The 27,637-nt window shown below is 36.0% G+C and overlaps 1 protein-coding gene across 3 annotated transcripts in view; it reads right to left on the bottom strand.

The window, feature by feature from the left end:
- Nucleotides 1-27,637, bottom strand: part of LOC306866505 (E3 ubiquitin-protein ligase rnf213-alpha-like) — a 131,179-nt gene that overhangs the window by 63,819 nt on the left and 39,723 nt on the right. For all 3 annotated transcript variants that reach the window (XM_079411754.1, XM_079411752.1, XM_079411753.1), the window contains 7 exons: nucleotides 20,312-20,601; nucleotides 19,471-19,730; nucleotides 13,719-13,928; nucleotides 13,358-13,550; nucleotides 11,957-12,012; nucleotides 392-551; nucleotides 155-307 (listed from right to left, as the gene is read on the bottom strand). In XM_079411754.1, coding sequence (XP_079267880.1) covers nucleotides 155-307; nucleotides 392-551; nucleotides 11,957-12,012; nucleotides 13,358-13,550; nucleotides 13,719-13,928; nucleotides 19,471-19,730; nucleotides 20,312-20,601 — 1,322 coding nt within the window. The remainder of the gene's footprint in view (nucleotides 1-154; nucleotides 308-391; nucleotides 552-11,956; nucleotides 12,013-13,357; nucleotides 13,551-13,718; nucleotides 13,929-19,470; nucleotides 19,731-20,311; nucleotides 20,602-27,637) is intronic.

The raw sequence follows: 27,637 nt of genomic DNA on the forward strand, positions 1-27,637 counted from the left end.
TTACTGTCCTGAATAAGCTATTTCAAAAGTGAATCTGTACATACAGTGCACAAGACAAAATAGCAGTATGATTTGTGTTCATATTTCAAGGAAACTATTTTATTTAGTACTGCATTTATAAACTTATGACCTCAACTGTACCTGTTCTGCTTACCTCAATCTCTTTTGTGAAGCTGACAGCCGACATATAGCTACTGTCCAAAAGTTTTCCTTTGAAAGTTTGTCTGATCCATGTCCTCATAGTTTTCTTGGCCTCGTTGAGTAACACAAGAGTCTTCTCAGGAAAAGTGTCAGCTTGTTGTGTCACCTTAAGGTTGAACAAATATTTAGACATACCGAGTCAATTCTACTTGCTTTAATCAGCTATTTAAAAAATTGTGTGGTGGTGTACCTGGGCAAATCCTGATACGGAGGCCATGAGGCTCATGCAAGCAACAGGAATTTCAGTGGAATTCTGTGCATAGCTGTAGTAATGAATTCTTTTGCAGATCTTTTCTAGAAGTTTACATGTTGCTTGTATGCACTGAATGCCATACTCTTCACTGGGACAGCTAAAACAGCAATAAAAGCCAGTTAACCAGTGTACAGTGGAAGGCTTCCTAAATTAGTTTTAAAGTGATTTTCCTCTTGTCTTTTATGTAAAATCCGATCCTAGGTCCGATTTCCCAAAAAATTGGTACATATCATCTATAGCCCTTACTGAGAAAAAGTTGAGCAGATACAAGCCAATGGAGAGATGAAATTAACATACTTATACTATAGCGGATATTTTTGCTCCAAGCCCTAATTAATTTCTGACTCTGAATGGTAGAAAAAACAACCATGATTTGAAATTTCACTCAAAATATTTTTTTTACCTCACAAATGATAACTAAATGCAATTTACTGAAGTAAACATGTAACATTGTCGTGCAGGTTTTCTGCAGTGTTTTAAAAATCGCGTTGAGGATCCCAGATACATAAACTTTATAGGCTGGGGCACACATTTAACGGCAAAACAGGGTAAATGCAAATTTAAAATACTCAAGAGAGTTTTATTCAATATATACATATATATGTATCAAAATTGTTAATTTTTTTTACCAATATATCAACACATACACATAGATTCGATATAGGATTTTGCTAAAACAATAACATGTATAAATAAAGGCAATGAAAATATTGGAGTATCATATATTAGTATAATCTATATATTAGGGTTCCTACACATTTTCCATGTCAAAATTCCATGTTGTTCCAGACTCAAATTACCAGATTTCTCTGTAGATTTTTCAGACCATATTTCATAGTGATAAAGAAATGAGTATGAGTGTAATGATTAAACGTTAAATTTACCATACTGAATTAATAATTTGATAGTTTCAAAATTCTGCAAACTTCTGTTGACATGGTACTAAAATTTCAGTAACACTTTAGAATAGGGAACAATTCTCACTATAAACTAGATGCTTATTAGCATGCCTGTTATTAACATATTGCCTATTAGTGCCTATTCTGCATGACCATATTCTACATCCCTAATCCTACCCAATGCCTAAATTGAACAACTACCTTACTAACTATTAATAACCAGCAAAGTTTAGAGTCAAAAGTCCTAGTTAATGGTTTGTTAATAGAGAGAATTGGACCTTAAAATAAAGTGTGGCCAGTAAATACCAGTAAAATGTCTTGGTTCTCTGTACCATAGCAAAAACATTAACATGTTAACATAACATAAAATGTATTAGCAAAATTAATGTGTGTGCTAATAGTGTGACAACTCCAAGCATATTATATAGATTTTTTTGACATATACTGTACACACTGTCATTTCTGACACCAAAACCAGGTAAACTGGATCTAAGTTTGGTGGATTTCCTAATGCCTCTGACAGAAATTGAAAAACTAAAGTCTAATAATTGCAATAATTTCAGAACATATTATATGTACCAGTGAGGCTAGATTTTGACTGCATTTATCACATAATGGATTCATAGAAGAAAACATCTTAGACATCTTAGAACAGAGGTGTCAAAACATATGGTCTGCAGACTGATTAAGGCCAACAAAGGTGTTCAATCCGGCCTGGATTTTTGGACATTGATTTGAACAATAATCTAAAATAATAATAAATAACAAATAAAATATTATTTAGAAAATTAAATAAAGTGTATTTGCTACAGTATTTTATTTTTTAAAGCGGAACAAATAGTTAATTTCTTTGCATTGATGTAATGCCTCGGAACACTTAACACACGTGCACTTCTGGCACCAGAATCTCGAGCAGCACCTAAGTGATGATACAGCTGCTTTGCAACTAATGCTTGTGTGACAAGTTACTTGTGATTTTAAACATTCAAGAGAAGAAATTTGACCTGGAAGGGCGTATATTTCAGGAGAAATGGAAAGAAAGGTATTTGTTCTGTCAGATCAATGCCTACCGGTTGAGCCTACCTCACAACCTGTGGCTATAGTAAAGTGTGCAATATTAAACAATATTACAAGACACACTGGACAGGTTATGATGAAAAAAGTAAATGAGCTAGGGGTGTGTCATATTTATAACTATAATATCGTAATTTTTTAACAATGTGTGAACTGACATTATGTAACTCACTTTGCAAAACAAATGAAAACAGTCCTGAGATTCTTTTACTGCTGGATGAAGGCAATTAGAATGCAGTTACAAAATCAAGATGTAGAGGCAAAATGAATTAGCTGTTTTGAACAAGTCTTCCTTCCGTCTTCCTTCTGCACTGCTCGATTGCTCCTGTCTGCCGTTCTGCTGAGAGGTTTGCGATTGTAGCTCCGTGTAGCTTCGCTTTCTGCTGAATTTTACTAATCACTCTCTGCTGTTTAAAGTGATAAAATATAACTTAATTCCCTCCATATTTCTGATATTATCTATCAAACTAATCTGACTAATTTGATCGTTTGCTTTTAATCTAAAACCGCGAGTGCAACGCGTGTGCCATTCGTTAGCCGGTTAGCTTGTCATTCGTGTTTCCACTCGCGTTTCTACTTGCACCTATTATTGTTTTCTTTTTCCTCGCTCCTTTTTATTGCTCTCTCGCTCCGTTTGAACTCACCAGTTCATCAAACAACAGTGGTAAGCAAATCATTCCTCTATAACGGTGAGTAATGGCTTCTCCTTCTCTTGTTATTTGCACTTCATGTCACATGTGCAGTTTATCTCTCTCTGTCGGCGACGAGGGATTCACATGTGATAATTGCAGGGATATACGTAGTTAGGCTGACAGAGAAGATTTTATAACTAGCAACAAGCATCCAAACTTTAACTGAGGACAGTAAGAATGTGAGGGCTGTAGATACGGCTTTGGATGCGACTAGCTCAGGGAGTCCTGTACATTGTTCGGTTTTGGTAGAACCCATGCAGCAGGGCAACTGGGTGACAGTGAGGCGGCCTAGTCGAGGGTCAAAACACCGCTCTTCCATTCCGATCAAAACATCAAACAGGTTCTCCCCACTCAGTGACTAGTTATTGGCGATTCTATTGTACGGAACGTGAAAATAGAGACACCAGCCACCTTAGTCCATTGTTTACCGGGAGCCAGAGCGCCTGACATCTTGGCAAAGTGCTGACTAACGCTAAACGTAAATTCAGTAAGATTGTTATTCATGTTGGCGCTAATGATGTTCGACTTCGCCAGTCGGAGATCACTAAAAATAATGTTAAAGAGGTGTGTGAACTTGCACGTACGATGTCAGACACTGTAATATGCTCTGGCCCCCTCCCTGCTTACCGTGGCGATGAGATTGTTAGCAGACTGTCGTCACTCAGTGGCTGGATGTCTAAGTGGTGCCCGCTATCCGACCAATGAGATTGGCGCTTTTGCTCACCTGTCTGGAGCTGCTGAAGTTACAGTAAAACACAACTTGGGGGCGCGCAAACACAAATTATTTAAAGGCTTTAAATATTGTATAACTCGTTTGAAGTTATGGTGCTGCGTATAACATTATCTCGAGAAACATGTGTTAGTGATAAATCCCCTATGATGTTTGTACTGGCTACTGTATACAGGCCACCAGGGCACCATACAGACGTTATTAAAGAATTTGCTGATTTTCTATCGGAGTTAGTACTGGCTGCAGATAAAGTCTTAATTGTTGGCGATTTTAATATCCATGTCGATAATGAAAAAGATGCATTAGGATCAGCATTCATAGACATTCTGAACTCTATAGGGGTTAGACAAACGTTTCAAAAGTGCTGCGTATAACATTATCTAGAGAAACATGTGTTAGTGATAAATCCCCTATGATGTTTGTACTGGCTACTGTATACAGGCCACCAGGGCACCATACAGACGTTATTAAAGAATTTGCTGATTTTCTATCGGAGTTAGTACTGGCTGCAGATAAAGTCTTAATTGTTGGCGATTTTAATATCCATGTCGATAATGAAAAAGATGCATTAGGATCAGCATTCATAGACATTCTGAACTCTATAGGGGTTAGACAAACGTTTCAAAAGTGCTGCGTATAACATTATCTAGAGAAACATGTGTTAGTGATAAATCCCCTATGATGTTTGTACTGGCTACTGTATACAGGCCACCAGGGCACCATACAGACGTTATTAAAGAATTTGCTGATTTTCTATCGGAGTTAGTACTGGCTGCAGATAAAGTCTTAATTGTTGGCGATTTTAATATCCATGTCGATAATGAAAAAGATGCATTAGGATCAGCATTCATAGACATTCTGAACTCTATAGGGGTTAGACAACACGTTTCAGGACCTACTCATTGTCGAAATCATACTCTAGATTTAATACTGTCATGTGAAATACTGTTTAATACTGTTGATGTTAGTGGTGTTGAAATTCTGCAGCAAAGCGATGATATCTCAGATCATTATCTAGTCTTGTGTAAACTCCATATAGCTAAAACTGTAAATTCTACTCCTTGTTACAAGTATAGTAGAACCATCACTTCTACCACAAAAGACTGCTTTGTAAGTAATCTTCCTGATTTATCTCAATTCCTCAGCATATCCAATAGCTCAGAACAACTTGATGTAACAGAAACTATGGACTCTCTTTTCTAGCACTTTAGATACAGTTGCTCCTTTACGCTTAAGGAAGATCAAAGAAAACAGTCTGACTCCGTGGTATAATGAGCACACTCGCACCCTAAAGAGAGCAGCCCGGAAAATGGAACGCAGCTGGAGGAAAACAAAACTAGAGGTATTTCATATAGCTTCGTGGGAAAGTACCCTGTCCTACAGAAAAGCAATAAAAACTGCTAGATCTGATTACTTTTCGTCTCTTCTAGAAGAAAACAAACATAACCCCCCCGGTATTTATTCACTACAGTGGCTAAATTAAAGAAAAATAAAGCATCAACAGGTGTTGGCATTCCCCAAGAGCACAGCAGTAATGACTTTATGAACTACTTTACTTCCAAGATCGATACTATCAGAGATAAAATTGTAATCATGCAGCCGTCAGCTACAGTATCGCATCAGATAGTGCACTATAGATCCCCTGAGGAACAATTCCACTCATTCTCTACTATAGGAGAGGAAGAATTGTATAAATTTGTTAAATCATCTAAACCAACAGCATGTATGTTAGACCCTATTCCATCTAAACTACTAAAAGAGCTGCTTCCAGAAGTCATAGATCCTCTTTTGGCTATTATTAATTCGTCATTGTTATTAGGATATGTCCCCAAAACCTTCAAATTGGCTGTAATTAAGCCTCTCATTAAAAAACCACAACTTGACCCCAAAGATCTAGTTAATTACAGACCGATCTCAAATCTCCCTTTTCTGTCAAAGATACTAGAAAAGGTAGTATCCTCACAATTATATTCCAGTCAGGATTTAGACCGTATCATAGTACTGAGACTGCTCTCATTAGAGTTACAAATGATCTGCTTCTATCATCTGATCGTGGTTGTACCTCTTTATTAGTGCTACTGGACCTTAGCGCTGCATTCGACACTATCGACCACAACATTCTTTTGAATAGACTAGAACACTTTGTTGGCATTAGTGGAAGTGCCTTAGCATGGTTCAAATCGTACTTATCTGACCGCCATCAATTCGTAGCAGTGAATGAAGAGGTATCATATCGATCACAAGTGCAGTACGGAGTACCTCAAGGCTCAGTACTAGGGCTGTTACTGTTCACGCTTTACATGGTACCCTTGGGAGATATTATCAGGAGACATGGTGTTAGCGTTCATTGTTATGCTGATGATACTCAGCTCTATATTTCTTCGCGGTCTGGTGAAACACACCAAATTGAGAAACGGAATGCATAGTCGATATAAAAAACTGGATGACGAGTAATTTCTTACTGCTAAATTCTGAAAAAACAGAAGTGTTAATTATCGGACCTAAAAACCCCACATGTAATACCTAGAACACTATCTAACACTTGACGGCTGCTCTGTCATTTCTTCTTCATCAGTTAGGAACCTAGGTGTGTTGTTTGATAGCAATCTTTCATTTGAATGCCATGTTTCTAGCATCTGTAAAACTGCGTTTTTCCATCTCAAAAACAAATCTAAATTGCGACCCATGCTCTCAACGTCAAATGCAGAAGTGCGAATTCATGCGTTTATGACCTCAAGGTTAGACTATTGTAATGCTTTATTGGGTGGTTGTTCTGCACGCTTGATCAACAAACTACAGCTGGTCCAAAATGCAGCAGCTAGAGTTCTTACTAGAACCAGGAATTATAGCCATATTAGCCCGGTTCTGTCAACACTGCACTGGCTCCCTATCAAACATCGTATAGATTTTAAAATCTTAACTAATTATAAAGCCCTGAATGGCTTAGCTCCTCAGTACCTGAGCGAGCTCTTATCACATTATAGTCCTTCACGTCCGCTGCGTTCTCAAAACTCTGGCCGTTTGATAATACCTAGAATATCAAAATCGACTGCGGGCGGCAGATCCTTTTCCTATTTAGCACCCAAACTCTGGAACAATCTACCTAACGCTGTTTGGGATGCAGACACACTCTGTCAGTTAAATCTAGATTAAAGACACATTTCTTTAACCGGGCTTACACATAACACACTAATACGCTTCTATTATTCAAATCCATTAAAGGATTGTTAGGCTGCATTAATTAGATCAACCGGAAACCAGGAACACTACCCATAACACACGATGTACTCGTTACATCGTAAGAAGAATGGCATGTGCGCTAATATTTGTCTGTTTCTTTCTTATTTTGTTTCTCAGTCAGTGTCCGGACCAGGGTTATTATAGTTTTGCATTTTTCATTAGTTTTTATTTTTATTTCGTTTTGACTTTTTGTTTTCAAATTCAGTTTAGTTTTAATTAGTTTTTAAAGTGAGTTTGCTAGTTTAGTTTAGTTTTTATTTTTTGAAAATGCTTAGTTTTAGTTTAGTTTTTATTAGTTTTAGTGTTAGTTTTAGTCTTTTTTTGTAATTTAGGTTATTTGTCAGGGGCAAGATTCAAAAAGGTCAGAAAAAGTATTGTGTAATAATAACTCAACAAAACCATCATACAATTTTAGAAAATATTTATTCAACAATAACACCAGTACATAAAATGTACATATGGGCACAAATATGTATGTAAACCGTCTCCGCAGTAAGTGCAAAATGTGTAAGTGACGGACGTGTGCCAAGAAAAAAACAAAATAGCCAACAGACTAAAGAAGACATACATGAACCACATGTATTCAACTAATTTTTGAGCCACACAAGACATTTCTGTCAAGATTGTCAGGGAGCTCAATCTGAGAAAAGAACATAACTAATAAAAAAAAAAAAAAACTTGTGTCCCGACAAGTTCCAACATGGTAAACAAAATAATGTAAGTCCCTTGCATTAATGAATCAGCTGTTTAAAATACAGCTTTTCAATTTGTTTTAGTGTGGGTGTGTGCGTGAGTGAGTGTGCATGGGTGAGTGTTTGCGCGTGCGATCGCGAGTGAGCAAGAGTGTGTGTGTGTGCGCGAGTGAGCAAGAGTGTGTGTGTGTGTGTTGCTTGAGTGTGTGTGTGCGCGAGAGTGTGAGCATGTGTAAGAATACCTCTTACAAAATCCACACGCCGTACCAAAAATCTACACATGTTCTAGAATTCACACCCTACAAATACCACAGCTGTACAATTTTCACACGCTATACTAAATGTACCCTATAGCCTACAGTCAATAGCCTACTCATCTGGATTGAAGCAGCAAACATTCAGTGTAAAAGTAAAAAAATTACATAACATTATTTTATATTTGAATCACAGCTTATATAGTGTTTTGACATCGACAACCACAACCAAAAAGTGCATTTTACCTCAAACTTGCGACTAGTTAACTTTCTAAAGAAGGCATAATCGCTTCTCGGGTCAACATTAACACACTGACAAAATTATATTCAGAATTTAAAATATTTAAATTAATGTTTGATTGAAGGTGTTCAAGAGATGGAGATACCAACCTTTCGCGAACTTTCAACGTCGAACGAAGTCGTTCTCATGGAGACGCGGTGTGCACAGAGGGGAGGGGCTGTGTGTGTGTGTGTGCGCGCGCGCATGTGAGAGACACATGAGTGACAGAGAGGCAGAGGGAGAGCAGGGAAAGGAAATGCAGCTGAACGAATACGCTGCATGTTCTAAATAGCGTTAAAAAAGACCTTGACAAAGACGAAAACTAAGGACATTTACTCTATAATTTTATTTTATTTTAGTTAGTTTTGCCAAACATACATTACAGTTTTAGTTAGTTATCGTTTTTTTGTAATGCCTCGTTTTTATTTTTATTTCAGTTAACGACAATGTTTTTTCCCACCTAGTTTTCGTTTTTTCGTTCGTTTTCGTTAACGATTATAACCTTGGTCCGGACCAGATGGTGGATCGGCGCTGGGAGATGATATCTCCCTGATCGTCGGCAGAGGCCGGATGAGCCCCGGGGACATATCCCCAGTGAAGACCTCGACTTAAATACAATAAAACTAAAAATAAAAGAAAATAACTTAAAATATAATAAAATACCTAACTACATAATGCTATTATTGTTAGAAATTGCAACAATATAAAATATAAATAAATACATTTATACATTTAAAATTTTAATTAAAACGATAAGTAAACAATAAATAAACAATTATCTCCTGGCCAGAGGAGAACTGGCCCCCAACTGAGCCTGGTTTCTCCCAAGGTTATTTTTTTTCTCCATTCTGTCCCAGAGGGAGTTTTGGTTCCTTGCCGCTGTCACTTCTGGCTTGCTCAGTTGGGGACACTTAATTTTTTGTGATTATCGTCAATTTGATTTCGCAGAAACTATTTAAACTAAACTGATCTAGACAATGACTTCTCTGAAATCAACAATGAAATGCCTTAACTGAAGTGTTTAATTTTATTTTTATATATTACTGACACTCTATCCTCCAATTTGGTACTGTTAAGTGCTTTGACACAATCTGTATTGTTAAAAGCGCTATATAAATAAAGGTGACTTGACTTTGGAATAAATGTGTCAGTAAAAAAAAGGGTAACACTTTAGAACAGGGACCAATTCTCACTATTAACTAGTTGCTCATTAGCATGCACATTTTTGACATATTAGCCATTTATTGGTGCTTATCAAGCACATATTTTCTGCATGACCATATTCTACATCCCTAATCCCACCCAATACCTAAACTTAACAACTACCTGTAATAAGCAGAAATTCAGGAGTCTATTTAGGCAAAAGTCGCAGCTAATGGTTCGTTAATTGCGAGAACTGGACCTTAAAATATAAAATGAAAAAAAAAAATAATAATATACGTATATATATATATATATATATATATATATATATATATATATATATATATATATATATATATATATATATATATATATATATATAGAGAGAGAGAGAGACAGAATTGTTTGGTCAATTTTGCACACCCCTAAAATAACCTAGCAGCTTTTGATCTGTAGAGATTGCAGAAGGAAGAAAATGTTTCAAGATGTGTGGCCAAAACCTTAATATCTTGATAATATCATGTTATTAACAGCCTTTAAATGTTTTTCAATTAAGTAAACATTGCTTTAAAAAGGTCAAGTGGAATGTTAGTAATAAAATGAAGAATTAAAACTCATTATATAGAACAAGTGGCAAGTATATTACCAGCACTTACACTCCAAGATTTATTTAGACTTTTTTTTTTTTTTTTCATTTGATTTTTGTCCCATCTGTTGCTATGGTTATCAATGTGAAAATCATGGCAATTTCATATTCAATCCTGCAATTAATTATTAAATATAGCTAGCAATGAGAACTTACTTTAATCACTGAAGCGGTCAATTGACTTCAAAGAGTTATGCACTCTAGTGTAAAATAAATTTACAATAAATTAAACTGTCTACACTGTGCAACTAATCTCTTATTTACATTTTGTTAGTTATAATGCAAGGATTTGCAAGCATTCAGAACTTCAAAGTACACAATGAACAGAAACTCAATACAGCATTACGAGTGGTATTAAGCGGATTCTCTCTAAATTAAACATCAGATTGGCCATTGCGTTCATGTGCTCAACACATATGTCTGTGATTGGTTACACTGCTCAACGCTGTAAAACACTTTTTAAACAGAAACCTTTGATGCTCTTCATAGAGCGCTTACACAAATAAGCCGAGCAAAATAGAAATACTCGAACTTCTATTCTGAATAGAATTCTGCTCAGCTGACAATATAAGATTATTTTTGATATGCTTTCACGCATTCATGAAAATCACTCTGCTTATATAATAAATTAGTTTTTAGAAATGTTCAATTTTATATTTTAGAAACCATTAATATGGGCAATAGTCTGGAAAGACAAACATTTTTCAATATGTTTTTCCCCATACTTATCCAGACCTGGATATTACTAAAATTAAATTCCTTACTTTTCCTATACTGCGCAGGAACCCTCATATATTAAATGTACGAGGATGTCTTAAAGAAGGGGTGGTGATGGCGCAGTGGATAAGACACATGCCTTTGGTGTGAGAGACCCGGGTTCGAATCCACTGTGAGACACCAATGTGTCCCTGAGCAAGACACTTAACCCCCTAGTTGCTCCAGAGGCGTGCGACCTCTGACATAGATAGCAATTGTAAGTCGCTCTGGATAAAAGCGTCAGCTAAATGAATAAATGTAAATGTAAATGTAAAGAAAAGCCCCAAGAATGTATGTTTAATCAGATGGGAGATGCAGTTACTGGTTACTGTAACTACTTGGCAACTGTGTTACCAAAATTACAATAATATCCATAAGAAAAAAAGATGCATCTTTTTATGTATAATGCAGGACTTTCAATTACAAACATCCCTGAAATACACAAAATAATCCACTCTTATTTCAAAATGAAATTATACGTTGTCATAACTCAACAGTACATCATAAGCGATTGCTTGAAATAAGTGTGCGGCATTCACTGATTGCAAACTGCTCTGAAATGGTAAACTTGTAAAATGTGCAACACTCACATTTATTTAATTAAATTATTGCCTTTTGAAATTACATTAGGCCGTATCATGATTCCTGTTTCTCTGTAGTAATCAAAACTTTTGATATACCATTTAAAATATTTAAGACTTTTTATATTGTAGTAGGGAGTTACCAATGTTTTTTTTCTCTCTCTTTTAATAGCCATCTGCTGCAAGAATGTCTAATATAAAGTGGTCGGTCACTTGGCAGTTACGGCTCAAGTGATTGGCTAAAAAAAAAAATGTCTCAAAGATACTCGAAACCATGTATTCAAGGAATTCCCAAATCACAGATTTCACAATATCTTTGATTTGTTTTGACAAATTTGGCTATAGGAGTCATTTTCTGTCTATCACGTTCCAGTCTGTTCGGGTGCCAGTTATTGCCATTTGTAGCACCATATGAATAACAAATCATTACAAAAATCATGCAATTACACCATTTAAAATGGAATTGAATACATTTTTCCTAAACAAAAAAAAAACAATAGGTGGAAGAACTTTACCTGTATCGCTGTTCGAGCAAATGACTTTGAATGTGTGCCAGAGTATCCGCTACACTCTAAGATAAAATAACAATAATGATAATTAAGTCTACATAGCCCAAAGGGATCCATTTTTCTCAATTAAAGTTTATTTTGTATACTGTATACCAGTGGTTTCTCAACTGGTTTGGCCATGGGACCCACATTTTCTTATAATGGTCATTAAACTGTGACCCAATTTTTGAAGAATTTCAAAATTCTGATTCCTAAAAAAAATATACAGACATACATAAATGAATGAATAAAATTATCCAAATGCCTGCACAAATGCAGTGGTGTGCACTGTATATCATATTGTATTAAAGCACAAAAAATAAAACTACAAGCATGCAATATCGTAGTTATGTCATCAGTTGAGTCATAAAGTTACCAAAAATGCAATAAAAGCCTTAAAACTGCATGCATGCAAGTATTTGTTATATATGAGTCACATTTAAGAACATGTCTCTGAAATGCAGTGGTTTTTAAAACGGTCCTGGACCACCAAAGCACTGTTTACCTCATCTAACACACCCGATTCAACTCGTCAGCTCATTATAGAGACTTTAAGACCTGAAGTGAGTTGTAAGAAAATACAATGTGTGTCAGATCAGTGTCATGTTCAGCAACAGCAGCTCTTAAAGCAGCTAAAATAACCTAATAACCCAGTTGCTGTGACATCTGTTAATCAAAAGAGGAAATCAATAACTTTTGTAGCTTTAAGGATTCATCTAAATTTAATTTAGAATTTAGTGTTTGACACCTTTATTAAATTTCTGTATATTTCCTACTTGCTAAAATGCACAGGTAGCTAAATATGACATTTATTATAATGGGTTTATGTGAAGATTGGTAGCACTCAATTATACAGTAATGTTGAATGACTATAGTCAATGGTTAATTAGGGGAAAAATATTTCACAGAGACATCAGTAGTATTAGTATCAATGATACTCACATTCAGTCATAAAAAAGATGTCACTAAACAAACATACAAAATATATTGTCTTTATATTGTTTTTATATTAATTTGATCATTGAATGTGAAATTATTGCAATATAAAAATGTATTTAATACAATATTAGGTGAGATCGCAGTTAATTTCAGAAAGAAATGTGAAATGAATTTGTTAATTTTTTTAATCAGTTGACAGCATTAATATACATAAAAACAAGCAGATACTGATTCAGGACAATGCGTTTTGTCGTTGTTTTTTCTTTGACTGCACACTCTGCAACCAACTTAAAATGGTCTAATGACCCACTTTTGAGTTGCGACCCACCAGTTGAGAAACACTGCTGTATATATTTTAAAAAAACTGTGGTTTGTACAATACAATACTCTATGGTTATTTCTTGTCTTATCTTATTTCTTGACACTCACGGTGGAAGTGCTGTAGGATATCTCATCGGGACATTTCATGGTGAAAAGCTGCAGGATGTCTACGAGTTCTGCATGGATGATGGAGCTGCACTTGACCAACTCATCTACAGTCATCAGATACATCCAAGATCTGGCCAGCAGTTTGTCCACCTCCACCAAATGTCCATTTGTCTCCATGAGATTCAACATCGCTCTAAAGGAGAGGGATTCAGCAATGACAAGCCACAAATGGATCATGATACACTGAAACTTAAGTGGGTTCAAATGTTCAAATGGCAACTTGATTTTTACTGAAGATTCAAAATTGAAATTGAGAAAAAAAAATTATTTGCAAAACAACATTAACAAACAGATGAAATACTTTCTATCTTGGCTTCCGGAAGTTATATTAGTTGATTTGAGTCCCTGCAGTCCAGCCCAGTTCTGCTCAGATTGTGGGTTGACCTTAAACACTGGCTCAAATGGTTTTGAGGTGCCTTTGAGAAGATGCAGTAGTGGAATTATGATGATCCATCTAATCATGTTGGCAGCTCTCATTTTGAGGATCAGTGCCTCCACCATCTCAGACAAGCTGAAAAGGGAATCAAAGTTTAAGACATGTTAGACAATGTGAAACGTATATGTGCATTAAAGCACACATTCCTTAGTCAAAATAGTAAACATTATATACATGCATACATAGATACATATACATTTTTCCCTCCGTATTTGAACATTTGAATAGCTCTCATTAAAAAGTGAACTGGGCCAAAAAATGAATAAAAAAAAAAATTACATTATATTTATACACTCACCTAAAGGATTATTAGGAACACCATACTAATACTGTGTTTGACCCCCTTTCGCCTTCAGAACTGCCTTAATTCTACGTGGCATTGATTCAACAAGGTGCTGAAAGCATTCTTTAGAAATGTTGGCCCATATTGATAGGATAGCATCTTGCAGTTGATGGAGATTTGTGGGATGCACATCCAGGGCACGAAGCTCCCGTTCCACCACATCCCAAAGATGCTCTATAAGGGGCCTAAAGTGTGCCAAGAAAACATCCCCCACACCATTACACCACCACCACCAGCCTGCACAGTGGTAACAAGGCATGATGGATCCATGTTCTCATTCTGTTTACGCCAAATTCTGACTCTACCATCTGAATGTCTCAACAGAAATCGAGACTCATCAGAGCAGGCAACATTTTTCCAGTCTTCAACCGTCCAATTTTGGTGAGCTCGTGCAAATTGTAGCCTCTTTTTCCTATTTGTAGTGGAGATGACACTACAAATAGGAAAAAGGTTGTGCGTGTTGTGGCTTCACAAATGCTTTGCTGCATACCTCGGTTGTAACGAGTGGTTATTTCAGTCAAAGTTGCTCTTCTATCAGCTTGAATCAGTCGGCCCATTCTCCTCTGACCTCTAGGATCAACAAGGCATTTTCGCCCACAGGACTGCCGCATACTGGATGTTTTTCCCTTTTCACACCATTCTTTGTAAACCCTAGAAATGGTTGTGCGTGAAAATCCCAGTAACTGAGCAGATTGTGAAATACTCAGACCGGGCCGTCTGGCACCAACAACCATGCCACGCTCAAAATTGCTTAAATCACCTTTCTTTCCCATTCTGACATTCAGCTTGGAGTTCAGGAGATTGTCTTGACCAGGACCACACCCCTAAATGCATTGAAGCAACTGCCATGTGATTGGTTGATTAGATCGCATTAATGAGAAATTGAACAGGTGTTCCTAATAATCCTTTAGGTGAGTGTATATTACATCTGTAATTCACTTTTGTAATTACATCTATAATTATAGTTGACCCTACACCTACCCCTTAACCCTAAGTGTACCATGAAATCTATCCCTAACCTTATATCCTACCTCAATAGCAGCAAAAGTGGTTAACACAAAATGAACACATAAGTACATTGTACTTAACTTTTTTTTATTATTATGCAAGTAGTTAAAAGACACCTAATAAAAAGCATGACCAAAGCAGGGTGTGAGACGACTTCTAGCATATATATAACTGGATGTGGTCAGCTCATCTGTCTACTACCATTCAGTTGTGCAAGGGTTTAAGGCAGTGGTCGGCAACAGGCGGCCCGTGGGCCAAAAGTGGCCTGCCAGCAATAATATTTGGCCCGTGCCCGTAGCCAGATTATTTTGATAGTGGCTGGTTCTGAAATAGATCTGTCATGACAGCAACAGTTACTCACAATCAGAGTAGGCTATGTGAGCGGAGCACGAGTGTGATTTTGAACGGAGCGAGGAGCGGATTTTTTAAAAGTAGGAGCGTTGTGGTTTTCACTCGCTCCAAGAGCGCTCCATCACGAGTACAATTCATGCCAACGATCCGTAATATAACTGCATATTTAGCAAGAATTCACATGTTAAACATTTAGCTAGCTTGATAGAAAAGGATCACTCAAATCAGAAAGAATGTGATGGCTAAGATGACTGCAGTGGACATGAGCGGGAAGTTATATTTCTCAAGGAATTTATTTGTTCCTTCTGAATATTTTCAGCTGACAGCTGACTTTTTCTCAGAATTGCGTGATATAAACTCATTCTGAGATGTAAACTCGCAATTCTGAAAACAGTCTTTTTCCCCCTCAAAACTGGACTTTAACTCGCAATTGCGAGTTTATATCTCACAATGCTGTCAGTTATGGAAATTACATCTAGGGTTTATATACACAGTGTGTGCCTTTGTAAAGACTAGATTATCCCTCACAGCCTCATTTTCATCCACGAAAGAATTCAAAATGCCATCTACCCTGACTAAGGTCTGAGCACCCCTCATAAAACCTTTTATTTTTCTAGTTGTAAAGGTTAAAACAAGCTTAAGATACTGACAAACAGTAATGTTTAGTTGAAATCAGTCTTGCCTCAGACTCTGCACGTTTGGACTTGGACTTGAGTCTGACACTGTCCATTTTGGACTCGGAGTCAATTGGTTAAACAATCCGACTCGACTTAGGTGGACTTGAACCCAACACAACAACCAGGTCATGATCAATGACCCGGAAAGTCTGGCCTTAATGTTTTGGCGGGCCCTTCAAAGATGTATTAGAGTTGGAATGGGGATATTTACATTCCAGTGGAATGTGCATATACAGCAGGAAATCAATGTAACCAGTGAACGGCTACACAAAACAGCAGCAATTTTCTCCTTCCTCTATATCCCTATCTTCTATTATTCTATCTGTATAGAGTAATGTTGCTCCTTCACTGTATTTTGTATTTTTTAAACGAAGTTGAAAACAATGAATAACAAATTATAACAATATCATCATATATCTAATGCTTCACACTATCACACATTCCGGATGTGGAGATATATAATGCTGGTGTGTATATGTATATATAATATTTGAGTGTAGATGTGTATATTTGTGTGTATATATTTACGCATGTTCATCTACATTGTCTTTTTCCTGTCCAATTGTTTATTTGTTTCCTCCAGTATTCTTGTTTTCATAAGCTAGCATATTTTACTTTGTTTACCAGTCTATATTGTTTTTCTGTCTGTATTGCTTTGTTTGCTTAAAAAAATAAATAATTTTTTTACTGCTTGTCTAATTTGTTAAAACTGCTATATTTTACACTTGGCCACACGTGTCTCCGCAATATCTTCAATTACTGTGTTATATGCAAATTCTACAATTTTACATTCATGTTCACATCACCAAGAGCAACAGATATGCGCTGCATTATATTCATCATCAGCTAATTTCAAAATCATTGCATCTTTATTTTTACAGTTTTTGGAGGAGTAAAATTAATATATGTGGTTCAACAATCAGATGCATTTACACTTGTAAGTGAAGTGACATACTGCCAAGTATGGTGACCCATACTCGGAATTCGTGCTCTGCATTTAACCCATCCAAAGTGCACACACACAGCAGTGAACACACACACACCGAATGTCTGATTCACCAACAAGCAGATGCTTTTCAACAAACCTGTTAAATTGGTTTGCAAATCACAGAACGATTCATTAAAAAATTGGACTGATCGATTGCATCTGTTCTGTGCATCTGAATCAACAACTTGTTCACTTCAACAACTATTCAATAATCTGGCCACACTGAGTGACCAGATAACCTAATACAATTTTCTGAATGCACAAGTCTGATTTAAAATGAGCCAAGAACAGAGAGATCACCTGAGCGTATGTACCCATACTGATGGCATGAAAAGTAAGTTCATTTTATATATTTTGGGGAAATGTTTTTGCAATATATATGTATAATATATATGTAATATAGCCTTATGAAGAGAAATGATTGTTATGAGCAAGAAACTGAACATTATTCAGAACATTATTACCTGTAATTCAGAGTCTCGGGCAAACGGTCCAGAGTGATGTAACTGAACTGAGGAAACAGTTTGATCTCGGACCGAAGACTGGTGATATTGTCATGCTTGAACCTAGCACTTGAATGAATGGGCAAAATTCAAGTTCTCATGGTTTCCTCATTGGCTACGTTTACATGCATGATTTTTGGTTCAATTGGACTGAATTAATTCTGATTGATGAATCTGAATGTAGTGTTTACATGAATGCTAAATAAAGGGATTGGGTTGATGTGCGCGTTTAAATGTCACAAGCTTCAAATAGGAATAGATTTCTTTCTGACATGCGCACACTGCACAAATATAGAGTTTCTCAATGTTTGCACATAATAACCACTCTCCTGAACTGTTTCTTTATTTGTTTTTAATAGCAGAATTAATATTTTTTAATTTCTGGATAAATATACATATAAACCACAGGGCCGTGCTGCTCCACTTCACAGTTGCCGAGTGAAAGGAGAGTTTTATAATGACAGGACACGCATTTATACAACACTATATTCAAAATGAAGAACCACTCGTTCCGCGCGTCATACGTCATTACGATATTTCTGCGTCATTGCACATGTGCAGTCCTTTCAGTTTCGGTTTTCAATCTGATCGAATGTTTACATGCACGCTCAATCGGATTAGAAAATAAATAAATCACCCCCTTTGATCCGATGGAAATTTCATCCCGATCAAGCTCAATCGGATCGATTAAGGTGTTTACATGAAGCCTTTTCAGTCCGATTGAGCCGTCAATCCGATTACAAACGGATTATTTAGTTGCATGTAAACGTAGCCACTGTTTATATAAAAAGGTGATCCGACTATTTTATATGCTTTAGACACGTAAAACATCCATGTTTCACATTATTATAAGGTGCTTTAATAATATAATTGCGCTTATGTTATTTCATTGCGTGATTACGTAAACAAAACTAGTGAATTTAACCAGTTCATTGAAAAAAACTGTCGGAAAGAACCAGTTCGCGGAAAAGAATCAGATTTATCCATTTGCCTGAGGCTCTGGATTAGAGGTAATAATGTTGTAAAATAATATTTCTTACACAGACCAACTGTTTCGCTTCATCATGAGACCTCAATATATCTTCAGAAGCCATGGGTATTCATTTTGTGCTCCCTGCATGCTTTTTTATTCTCAAAAAAGGTCAGCCTCTGACTTGCATTTTATCAAATCACCAAGGACCATGATTTCAGCTAAAAATCCTCTTTACTGTTCTACTGAGAAAAAAAAAGAAAGAAAAAAAGTCACCTATATCTTGAATGGCCTGGGGAGAGTAAATTAAAAGAACATTTTTATTTTTGGATGAACTCTCTCTTTAAGTACATTAAAACACAAATAATTTTTATTGAGTAAAATTGAAAAGGAGTACTTAATTCAATAAAATTTACTCAATTACTTGATTTGTGTACTTCATCTATCACTAGTAATTACACACCACATGGTTCCACGTCAACACAGTTAAGGGCATCTGGTTTCCTGAGAACAATTTACTATACATCAAGGTTATAAAATCAGACAATCCAAGATTATTGCAGTACATTACATGGCTAACATGCTCCAGAGCAGGTTTTGTTCTCATTAGTTTAAGTTACCATGCTGATGAATACCGCTAAAAAACAACAATCAGATTCTTAAGACAAAAAAAACCCGAGTTTGTTCAAACTAAACTAAAGCATGCATTTCCAAGGGAATCTGTTTTGTGACACTCTTTCTCTCTAATTCACATGTATCTGAAATACTTGTACTCACTTTTTTATCGTTGAGAATGATTCCATTATGTCAGTCCAGAAAAACAGGAACTCATCCTTAGGTAATTTTGGCAGGCAAAGGGCAGAGCAGAGACGATAGAGAGTCCCATTGTCTAAGTCTAGATGATACTGTTTCCACACATACAGCATAATAAGGGCAGCCTTCAGTGGCTCCTTGATGAAAGTACTCCTTTCTTTGCTGTCTTTCTGTAACTCTGGAGTCACCTGCTGAAGCATGAACTGCTTCAGAAGCTTGCTCACCTGACAAATGAAAATGAGACTATGTTAAATTTCATGCTGATGTTTGCATTTGATCGCATAAAAAAGGCATAGCTCATCAAAAAGTGAAAGCTTTGTCAACTGATTTGTTCCAAACTCATACTGTATGACATCTTTTCTTCAGTGTAACACAAAAAAGACTAATATTGCTAAAGTACATAATATTTTACACAGGGTTTCTGCAGTTTTTAAAATTATATTTTTTTTTTATATTTTTTTTTAAGAACTGCAAAACATTTTTTTTAAATAAATGTGTATGTGTGTGTGTGTATATATATATATATATATATATAAATAAAAGCTGACTTCAGAACGGATATAGCATAAGTCATATGGAGTAGTTTTATGCCACTTCATGCATTTTTGTCTTTTCTGAAGCCTGAAAAAACCCAGTCCCATTATGGAAAACAGCATTCTGCATATTCTGCAGTATTGCTTCATTTGTGTTCCATGGATAGTCATACAGTATGGGAATGACATGCAAGCACAACAATAATGACGATTTTCATTCTTGTGTGAACTAATGTTGTCAGTATATGCAGAAATCCAAATGGTTTACTCACATCTTTTTCATCGTAGTTGAGGGAGTACCATTTCATTTGGGTCTTTTCAAAAACAAAAGGGTTTCCATAAACTTCATAAAACTGTCGTAGCTGACTAAAGAAGCTGTTGAGGTTCATTTTGCCCCAGTTTCTCAGGAGGTCAAAAATTGTTTCCAGCATGATTTTACCAGCGATTTCTCGCCCCTGAATTACATCTTTCCTCTGATCAGACCAAAAAGCATCTTTGAGCCGTTTCAACATATTCTTAGAAGGTTCTGCACAGATTATATCATCATACTGATGCCATTCTCCTGCAAAATACCAAAAGAACTAATTAAGTCTGTTCACACACACACACACTTAACATTTGAATTTACTGTTACAAGCAAGGCAGAAACAAATTTTTTTTTTATTCATTTCTGACTTCTGAGAGAAGTTGAATATGCTACCTCAAATTTGGGTATAAAAACACGAATTCATAAATACCGTTTAGTTATATCACTTTGTTATTTGCCTAAAAAAAAAAAAATTCTCATGACAGGTGGTCTAATAAATTTTATATATAATATATATATATATATATATATATATATATATATATATATATATATATATATATATATATATATATATATATATACAGGGGTGGAAATGGGGGGGGGACGCGGGGGGACGGAGTCCGGGGAGTGAATTTCGAGGGGGGACGGCGTTTCATTTCCAACTGGTTAGATTTATTTGAAAATTAAAATGATTTCTATATTATATCCATTCAAAAGACTACAAAAGCGATCCCAGCTCTGCATAAACCGTAGTGCAGTGCAGACTAAACAAAATGTAGCGGGATATTTGTGTCTATGGTTTGCTGGGCAATGCCGTCTTTGATTGGCCATCAAGAGCAGACTGCAGCCAATGGAAATGCTTCTCTATTGCTGCCCGTGCTGCTCCTCACAGCACAGATCGTGAAAGCAGACTGCAGTTTGTCATTCATTGTAACATACAAAGTGTAGAAATAATAGATTCAGTTTGCAGTGCAGAGAGCTTCATTCACTAAAATAGAAGTTTGTGAGATCGCGATGAACTTAATGATTATAAAGGGTTTGCAAATGTGAAATTTAATTAATACAACAGATTTATACATTATTGATTTTATTCAAAAGTTAATATAAAGCGACTTACATTTTAGGAACACTTGTCTGATCTGTTGAGAACTATTTTGTTGATGAAATAAAGTCACAGCTGAGCCACTGCGCATCTCCAAGCAAACAGCGCTGTTTCAATTATGAATGAATCTTTGTTTTTGAACAAATCTAGTGAGTCGATGATTCTATGATCCATTCATAAAGAGAGTCACTTGCTTCATTCCTTAATGAATCAGCCGTTTGAACGAATCGATTAGATGAATGATTCAGTGACAGACAGTGACTTGCTGCCACCTACTGGGAGTTTCATTTTTAAAGTATAAATTTTAATTGTTTAATGTTTCTGTATTCAATCTCATAACATTGTTTTTATTAAATGTATTAATGCCACCTCTGAGTCTTGTTAAAAATTCTGTAAATATTCCACATTTGTGCTCTTCTGTTCCGTGCAAAGATTAATTGTTGATGCTGATTTCAGGTCTTCCTGATTGTATCTTATTATTTTAAATTAATTTATTGTTTAATAATTTATTTATTTATTTTTTACAAAAAGTTAATAAATCTAATTTTGGCACAACATATGACATACATTTAATAAAGATAAAAATGGCATTACAAAGGTTAAAAAAATACTTTTCAAACATCATCTTATAATAGTAAGTTTAATTTCTGTCATTGATCAGAAGGTGTTCCTAATTTCTTTATTTTTTTAAGTAGAAGCACTAGTGCTCCTGAAAAGAAACGTAAGTGTAGAGTCCTTAAGAATGTAATGTTACCTTTTAAAACTAAAGGTTTTAAGGTTTTTGCAAAGTGTAAACTATTAAATATAATCTACAAATCATGCAATACTGTACCGCTAAATAAGACGTGTTTTGAGGGTTTAGCTAATCAGGCCAATGAGAGACAATCATTCTAATATTTTATGAAATAATTAGTTCATTTCACTAATCAATGTTTTTTTGTTTGTTCTTTATTAAACACAAGAGGTCATTAATAATAATTATATTATAAGATGCACAAATTCAAACACAACGCATCTTTAATTTGGGCAGAATTGCAGGTGCCTGTCTTAATGTACAAGGTTTAGAGAAAATATGACATAAGTTCTTAATAAATGTTTTCATAGATTATAAATGTTTTATGATAAAATACATCCGAAAGGTAATCTAAAATTACCACTATTAACCCCCCCCACTCCCCCTCCAAATTAGAGTCCCCCCAGTAAATATCGGCCATTTCCACCACTGTATATATATATATATATATATATATATATATATATATATATATATAACATTTATATATTATTTATTTATTTATTAGGGATGGGAATATTCCCCGATTCGCTCAGTGCACCGGAATAAAAAGTTAATGCGAAGCATCGGTTTAAAAAGTGTGCATCGGCTACAAGTTGGCATTTACAATCGCAATGCATCGTTTCATTAAATTTTTATTTATTTATATATAATTACTAGATGCGCTATACCTCTCGAAACGGTTTCTCAAGCTCGTTCTCTCATCACCACTGCTTCTGCGTGAACATGACGAATCACAACACTGCGGAGACCTGAGAAAAAGCGGGGACTAAAGTCCAAAACCTAACCTGAAATAACCTAACAAATGAATCAGGGCTAAAGCGGTTCCATAAACGGCAAATTAAATTCACACAATCTCACTTATTTGTGCAAGCTTATTCTTAAGCAGCCCTTAATGTCGATCATGGCTCAAATCGATCCACCATGGCAAACAGCGAATATATCTGTGCGGTTTAATGCATTTGAGAAGTTGTGTTTTCCTTAGTGCATAACTGACATGTCACAGGTATATTTTTCATCTGTAAATGTCAGAAAGTCATGCAAACATCCATTTTGTTGTCAGGAGTGGGCGAGGCACGCGAGAGCAACGAGCGCTGCTGTGCGCATGCACGCTAAACAAACAGAGCGCAATCAAATAGTAGGAGTGCAATAATTCTGAGTAAAATATACATTTTGCTAAAATATTTGTTGTTGGACATTAAATGTGTCTTTTGTAGAATTTTAGTTAAAGTTAATGTGTGTTTCTTATAGCAGTTAAAATCTAGTCATTTTCTTCATGATTTTCATTTTTAATTCAGTGATTTTAACTTTTAGTTATTTTAATGCTTTAAAGAGCAATTTTAGATTGTAATGTTCTAATGTTCTGCTATCAGTTCTGCAAACTATAAAAGGTATATAGCTGTCATAAACCCAGAGAGAAAGGCTGCATGGCTAGAAACAACAAAAAAAATTAAGTCAAATAATAGTATGTGAGAGATTCAGTGGTAATATCATTGTGTTCTTATTGGTCAGTGTTAGAGGAACTCAGCTTAGCCTGACAGTTAGCCTGCTTTAGACCAGGTTAGTTTCCCAGCATAAATTGCCACAGTGACTAAGCTTGATCTAGGCCTATGTTAAAATTTCTTTATGGAACCAAATCATTTGACAATGAGTCAGACTAATTCAAACAATCCTGGCTTATTTGGTTAACTTGCTTTATGAAACAGGCCTCCAGGCATTAAAAGTGATCATATTTTCTACATTTCATCGAACCATATCGCATTGGTAGCTGCTTCATATGCAGTGTTGGGGAGTAGTTAACTACAAGTAGCGACGCTACTAACTTAACTACATTTTTCAGTAGCTTGGCAGTAGCTCAGTTGCTTTTTAAACAGTGTAGCTTTTCCAGTAGCTAACTACTTTTTGCAGCAAGTAGCGGTGTAGCGCGAGCAAAAGCTACATTGCGTTTTGTCGAGCCTGCGCGAATCAGCGCGATGCAAGGATATTCTTCTTGTTAGATTACAAACTCATTTTTTGCCATTACCGCCACCTGTTGTTTAATCACGCATCTTGCGGCTAACGGTTCACTGACGTACAGAAGTGGGTTGACACACCCATATTATCCATGATGGAGCAAGACGTGGCGGCAGATTTGGAGGATGGAGGAACAACTAACGTTAATTACCCATGGCCATATTTGTCCAAGTTCATGTCTCTCAAAGAAACGACAAGTAAAGGTTAAACTTTTGTATGCAATCTTTGCAAACCAAAGTTTAAAACGCTGTCTACGTGGAAGACCTCAAGCACAAATTTAAGGACGCACATATATACAGATGAGTAATGGCCATTTTAAATGTATTAATTATCCTGCTTTATTGCTCTCTATGTATTTTTGAGAAAATGTTCTACATGCAATTTACGTTGGATGTATATTTTGTTCTTGCAATGTTGTATTTGTTGCAATTTTGCACTTTTGACAAACAGTCTGAGATATTTGAGTGTTGTGCGTAATAAAACAATACTCTTTGAAATCATAATTGTATTGCATTGTTTTAAACACTAAATATTTTACTTAAAACATTCCTCAGACACTTATTCAGTTATTTATAATATACGTTGTTCAAGAAAATCAAAAGTAGTTTCAATGTAGCTAGCTACTTTTTGATAGTAACTTGTAGTGTAGCTAACTACTTTTCCAAAAGGGTAGCTTGACTGTAGTTTAACTACTTTAACTTACGAGTAGCTTGTAGCTTGTCAAACTACAGTTTCAGAGTAGCTTCCCCAACACTGTTCATATGTATCTTTAATGTATCGTAGGCTATGCATCGAGATGCGTATCGTATCGGCCTGAGTCATGAGATGCACATCCCTAAAATAAATAAATATAAATATATATATATATATATATATATATATATATATATATATATATATATATATATATATATATATATATACACACACACACACATGCATACATACGTATATACACACACACACACACACACATACACACAGTGCCCTCCATAAGTATTGGAACAGTAAAGACAAAATTGCTCTGCTGGCTGTGGTGTCAAGACATTTGCAAATATGATTAAAAGATGAATTTGAGACTGTGGAAGAAAATTCAATTTATGTTCATTTTATGCTTCTGTATTGCAAAAACCTTTTTGGTATGGCTGTGTAAAATTGGGAAAGGGTCTGGGGATTTCTAGCCTAAGATGTATGGACGACAAGGGAGGGGTCCATAGAGGGTGTTGGGGAGGAAAAGAGACCCAGGGGAGATGGGCCAGATGTATGGTAATGACCTGAAAGGTTATTTGGGCCCTAAATATAAGAAGATATGCTTTTGTAGAATGATATAGTAGAATGTTGTTTTTACTTCAACATATGTGGAAAATTACAGCAAAGAGATGTTTTGTAACCCTGTGACCTTGAGTGTCTAGAGTGTGGATATAAGGTGGAGGAGCACCCTCCCCGGATTGTCACACTCTGCAGCAACTGGTGTTTCTGTATGACTGTCTGACCTTCTTTGCAAAGAATTAAAACCTTTTAAAAGACTAAGAGTGAGTTTGTCTCTTGACTGATGAGAGTAAGTTAAAATTTGCCACAACAAGACAAAACTACAGAATATCACATTTTATTATTAGCCGTTTCAACACATACATGTTTTACCAAAAAAAAAGAACAGCACTTTTAGAGTTCACATATTTGGACAGTTGAACATAAGGCAGATATAAAAGATTAAAAGCTATTATTTTAGTTGCAGATCCCTTGCAAACAATCACAGCAGTGAGTCTGTGACCCACAAACATCACCAGACTCTTGGTCTCATCCTTTGAAATGCTTTTCCCAGCCTTTAATGTAGCCAATTCCAATTGTTGCTTGTTTTGGGGAGTTTCTGCCTTTACTCTCCTCTCCAGCTGGTGAAATTCATGTTCATTTGGATTTAAATCTGGAGATTGACTTGGGCAATCTAAGACTTTCCATTTCTTTGCCCTTATAAATTCCTTGACTGAATTGGCAGGGTGTTTTGGGTCATTGTCCTGATGCAATATGAAGCACTTCCCAATGAATCTGGTGGCATTTTCTTGAATATTGGTAGGCAAGATAGTTTTGTACCCTTCCAAATTCATTCTGCTACTGTCATCATACATTAAGTCATCAGTAAAGTTGAGAGAGTTGTTGGTTGCTGGTGTCGCTGGTTGTTTCCAAACTCTTGATTCCTCCATGCCCTTTGATTTTGCTATAGCTCTAATTGACTTCCTCTTTTCTTTTAGCATCCAAATTACTTGCTTTTCTCTAAAGTCAGCTCCCTCATCTTCATCCTGGTTTGTGTGTGTCATCATCGAATGCAAGATTCAGAATACAGAAGTAATGGATATAACTGATACGACACATTCCATGCTTTTAAAATCTGAATAATTAATGCAACAGGACACAGCTGATCACTTAGAAAGACCTGTGAGGCAACTGTTCCAATACTTATGCTCACATCAGATAGGGGGATGAAATTCTAAAAGTGGTGAAATTCTTAGCTGGTAAAACATCTGTGTGTTGAATCACCCAATAATAAAATGTGACATTCTGTAGTTTTGTCTCATATTCATCTTTTAATCATATTTGTAAATGTCTTGACTCCACGGCCAACAGAGCAATTTTGTCTTTACTGTTCCAATCGTGGCCTAATGGATAGAGAGTTGGACTTGTAACCTGAAGGTCGTGGGTTCGAGTCTCAGGTCCGGCAGGGATTGTAGGTGGGGAGTGAATAACCAACCCTCTCTCCACCCTCAATACCACGACTGAGGTGAGACCCTTGAGCAAGGCATCACACCCCCAACTGCTCCCCGGGCGCCGCAGCAATGGCTGCCCACTGCTCTGGGTGTATGTTCACTACTGTGTGTACACTTATGGGTTAAATGCAGAGCACAAATTCCGAGTATGGGTCACCATACTTGGCCACACACCACTTCCCTTTCCAATAATTTTTGAGGGCACTGCATAAATATATACACACACACACACACACACACACACACACACACACACACACACACACACAGGTGCATCTAAAATACAATTAGAATATCGTGAAAATTAATTTTTTTTATTGTAACATTTCAAAAAGTGAAACTTTCATATATTCTAGATTCATTACAAGTAAAACATTTCAAAAGTTTTTTTGTGTTTTAATTTTGAGTAGAGCTTACAGCTCATGAAAGTCAAAAACCAGTATCTCAAAATATTAGAATATTTACATTTGAGCTTCATTAAATGACCATCCCTACAGAATAAATTCAGGGTATCTCTTGTTCTATGAAACCACAATAATGGGGAAGACTGCTGACTTGGCAATGGTCCAGAAGACAATCACTGACACCCTCCAAAAAGAGGGTAAGTGACAATGTCATTAC

Source organism: Barbus barbus, assembly GCF_936440315.1.
Source record: "Barbus barbus genome assembly, chromosome: 4".
NCBI lineage: Eukaryota > Metazoa > Chordata > Actinopteri > Cypriniformes > Cyprinidae > Barbus > Barbus barbus.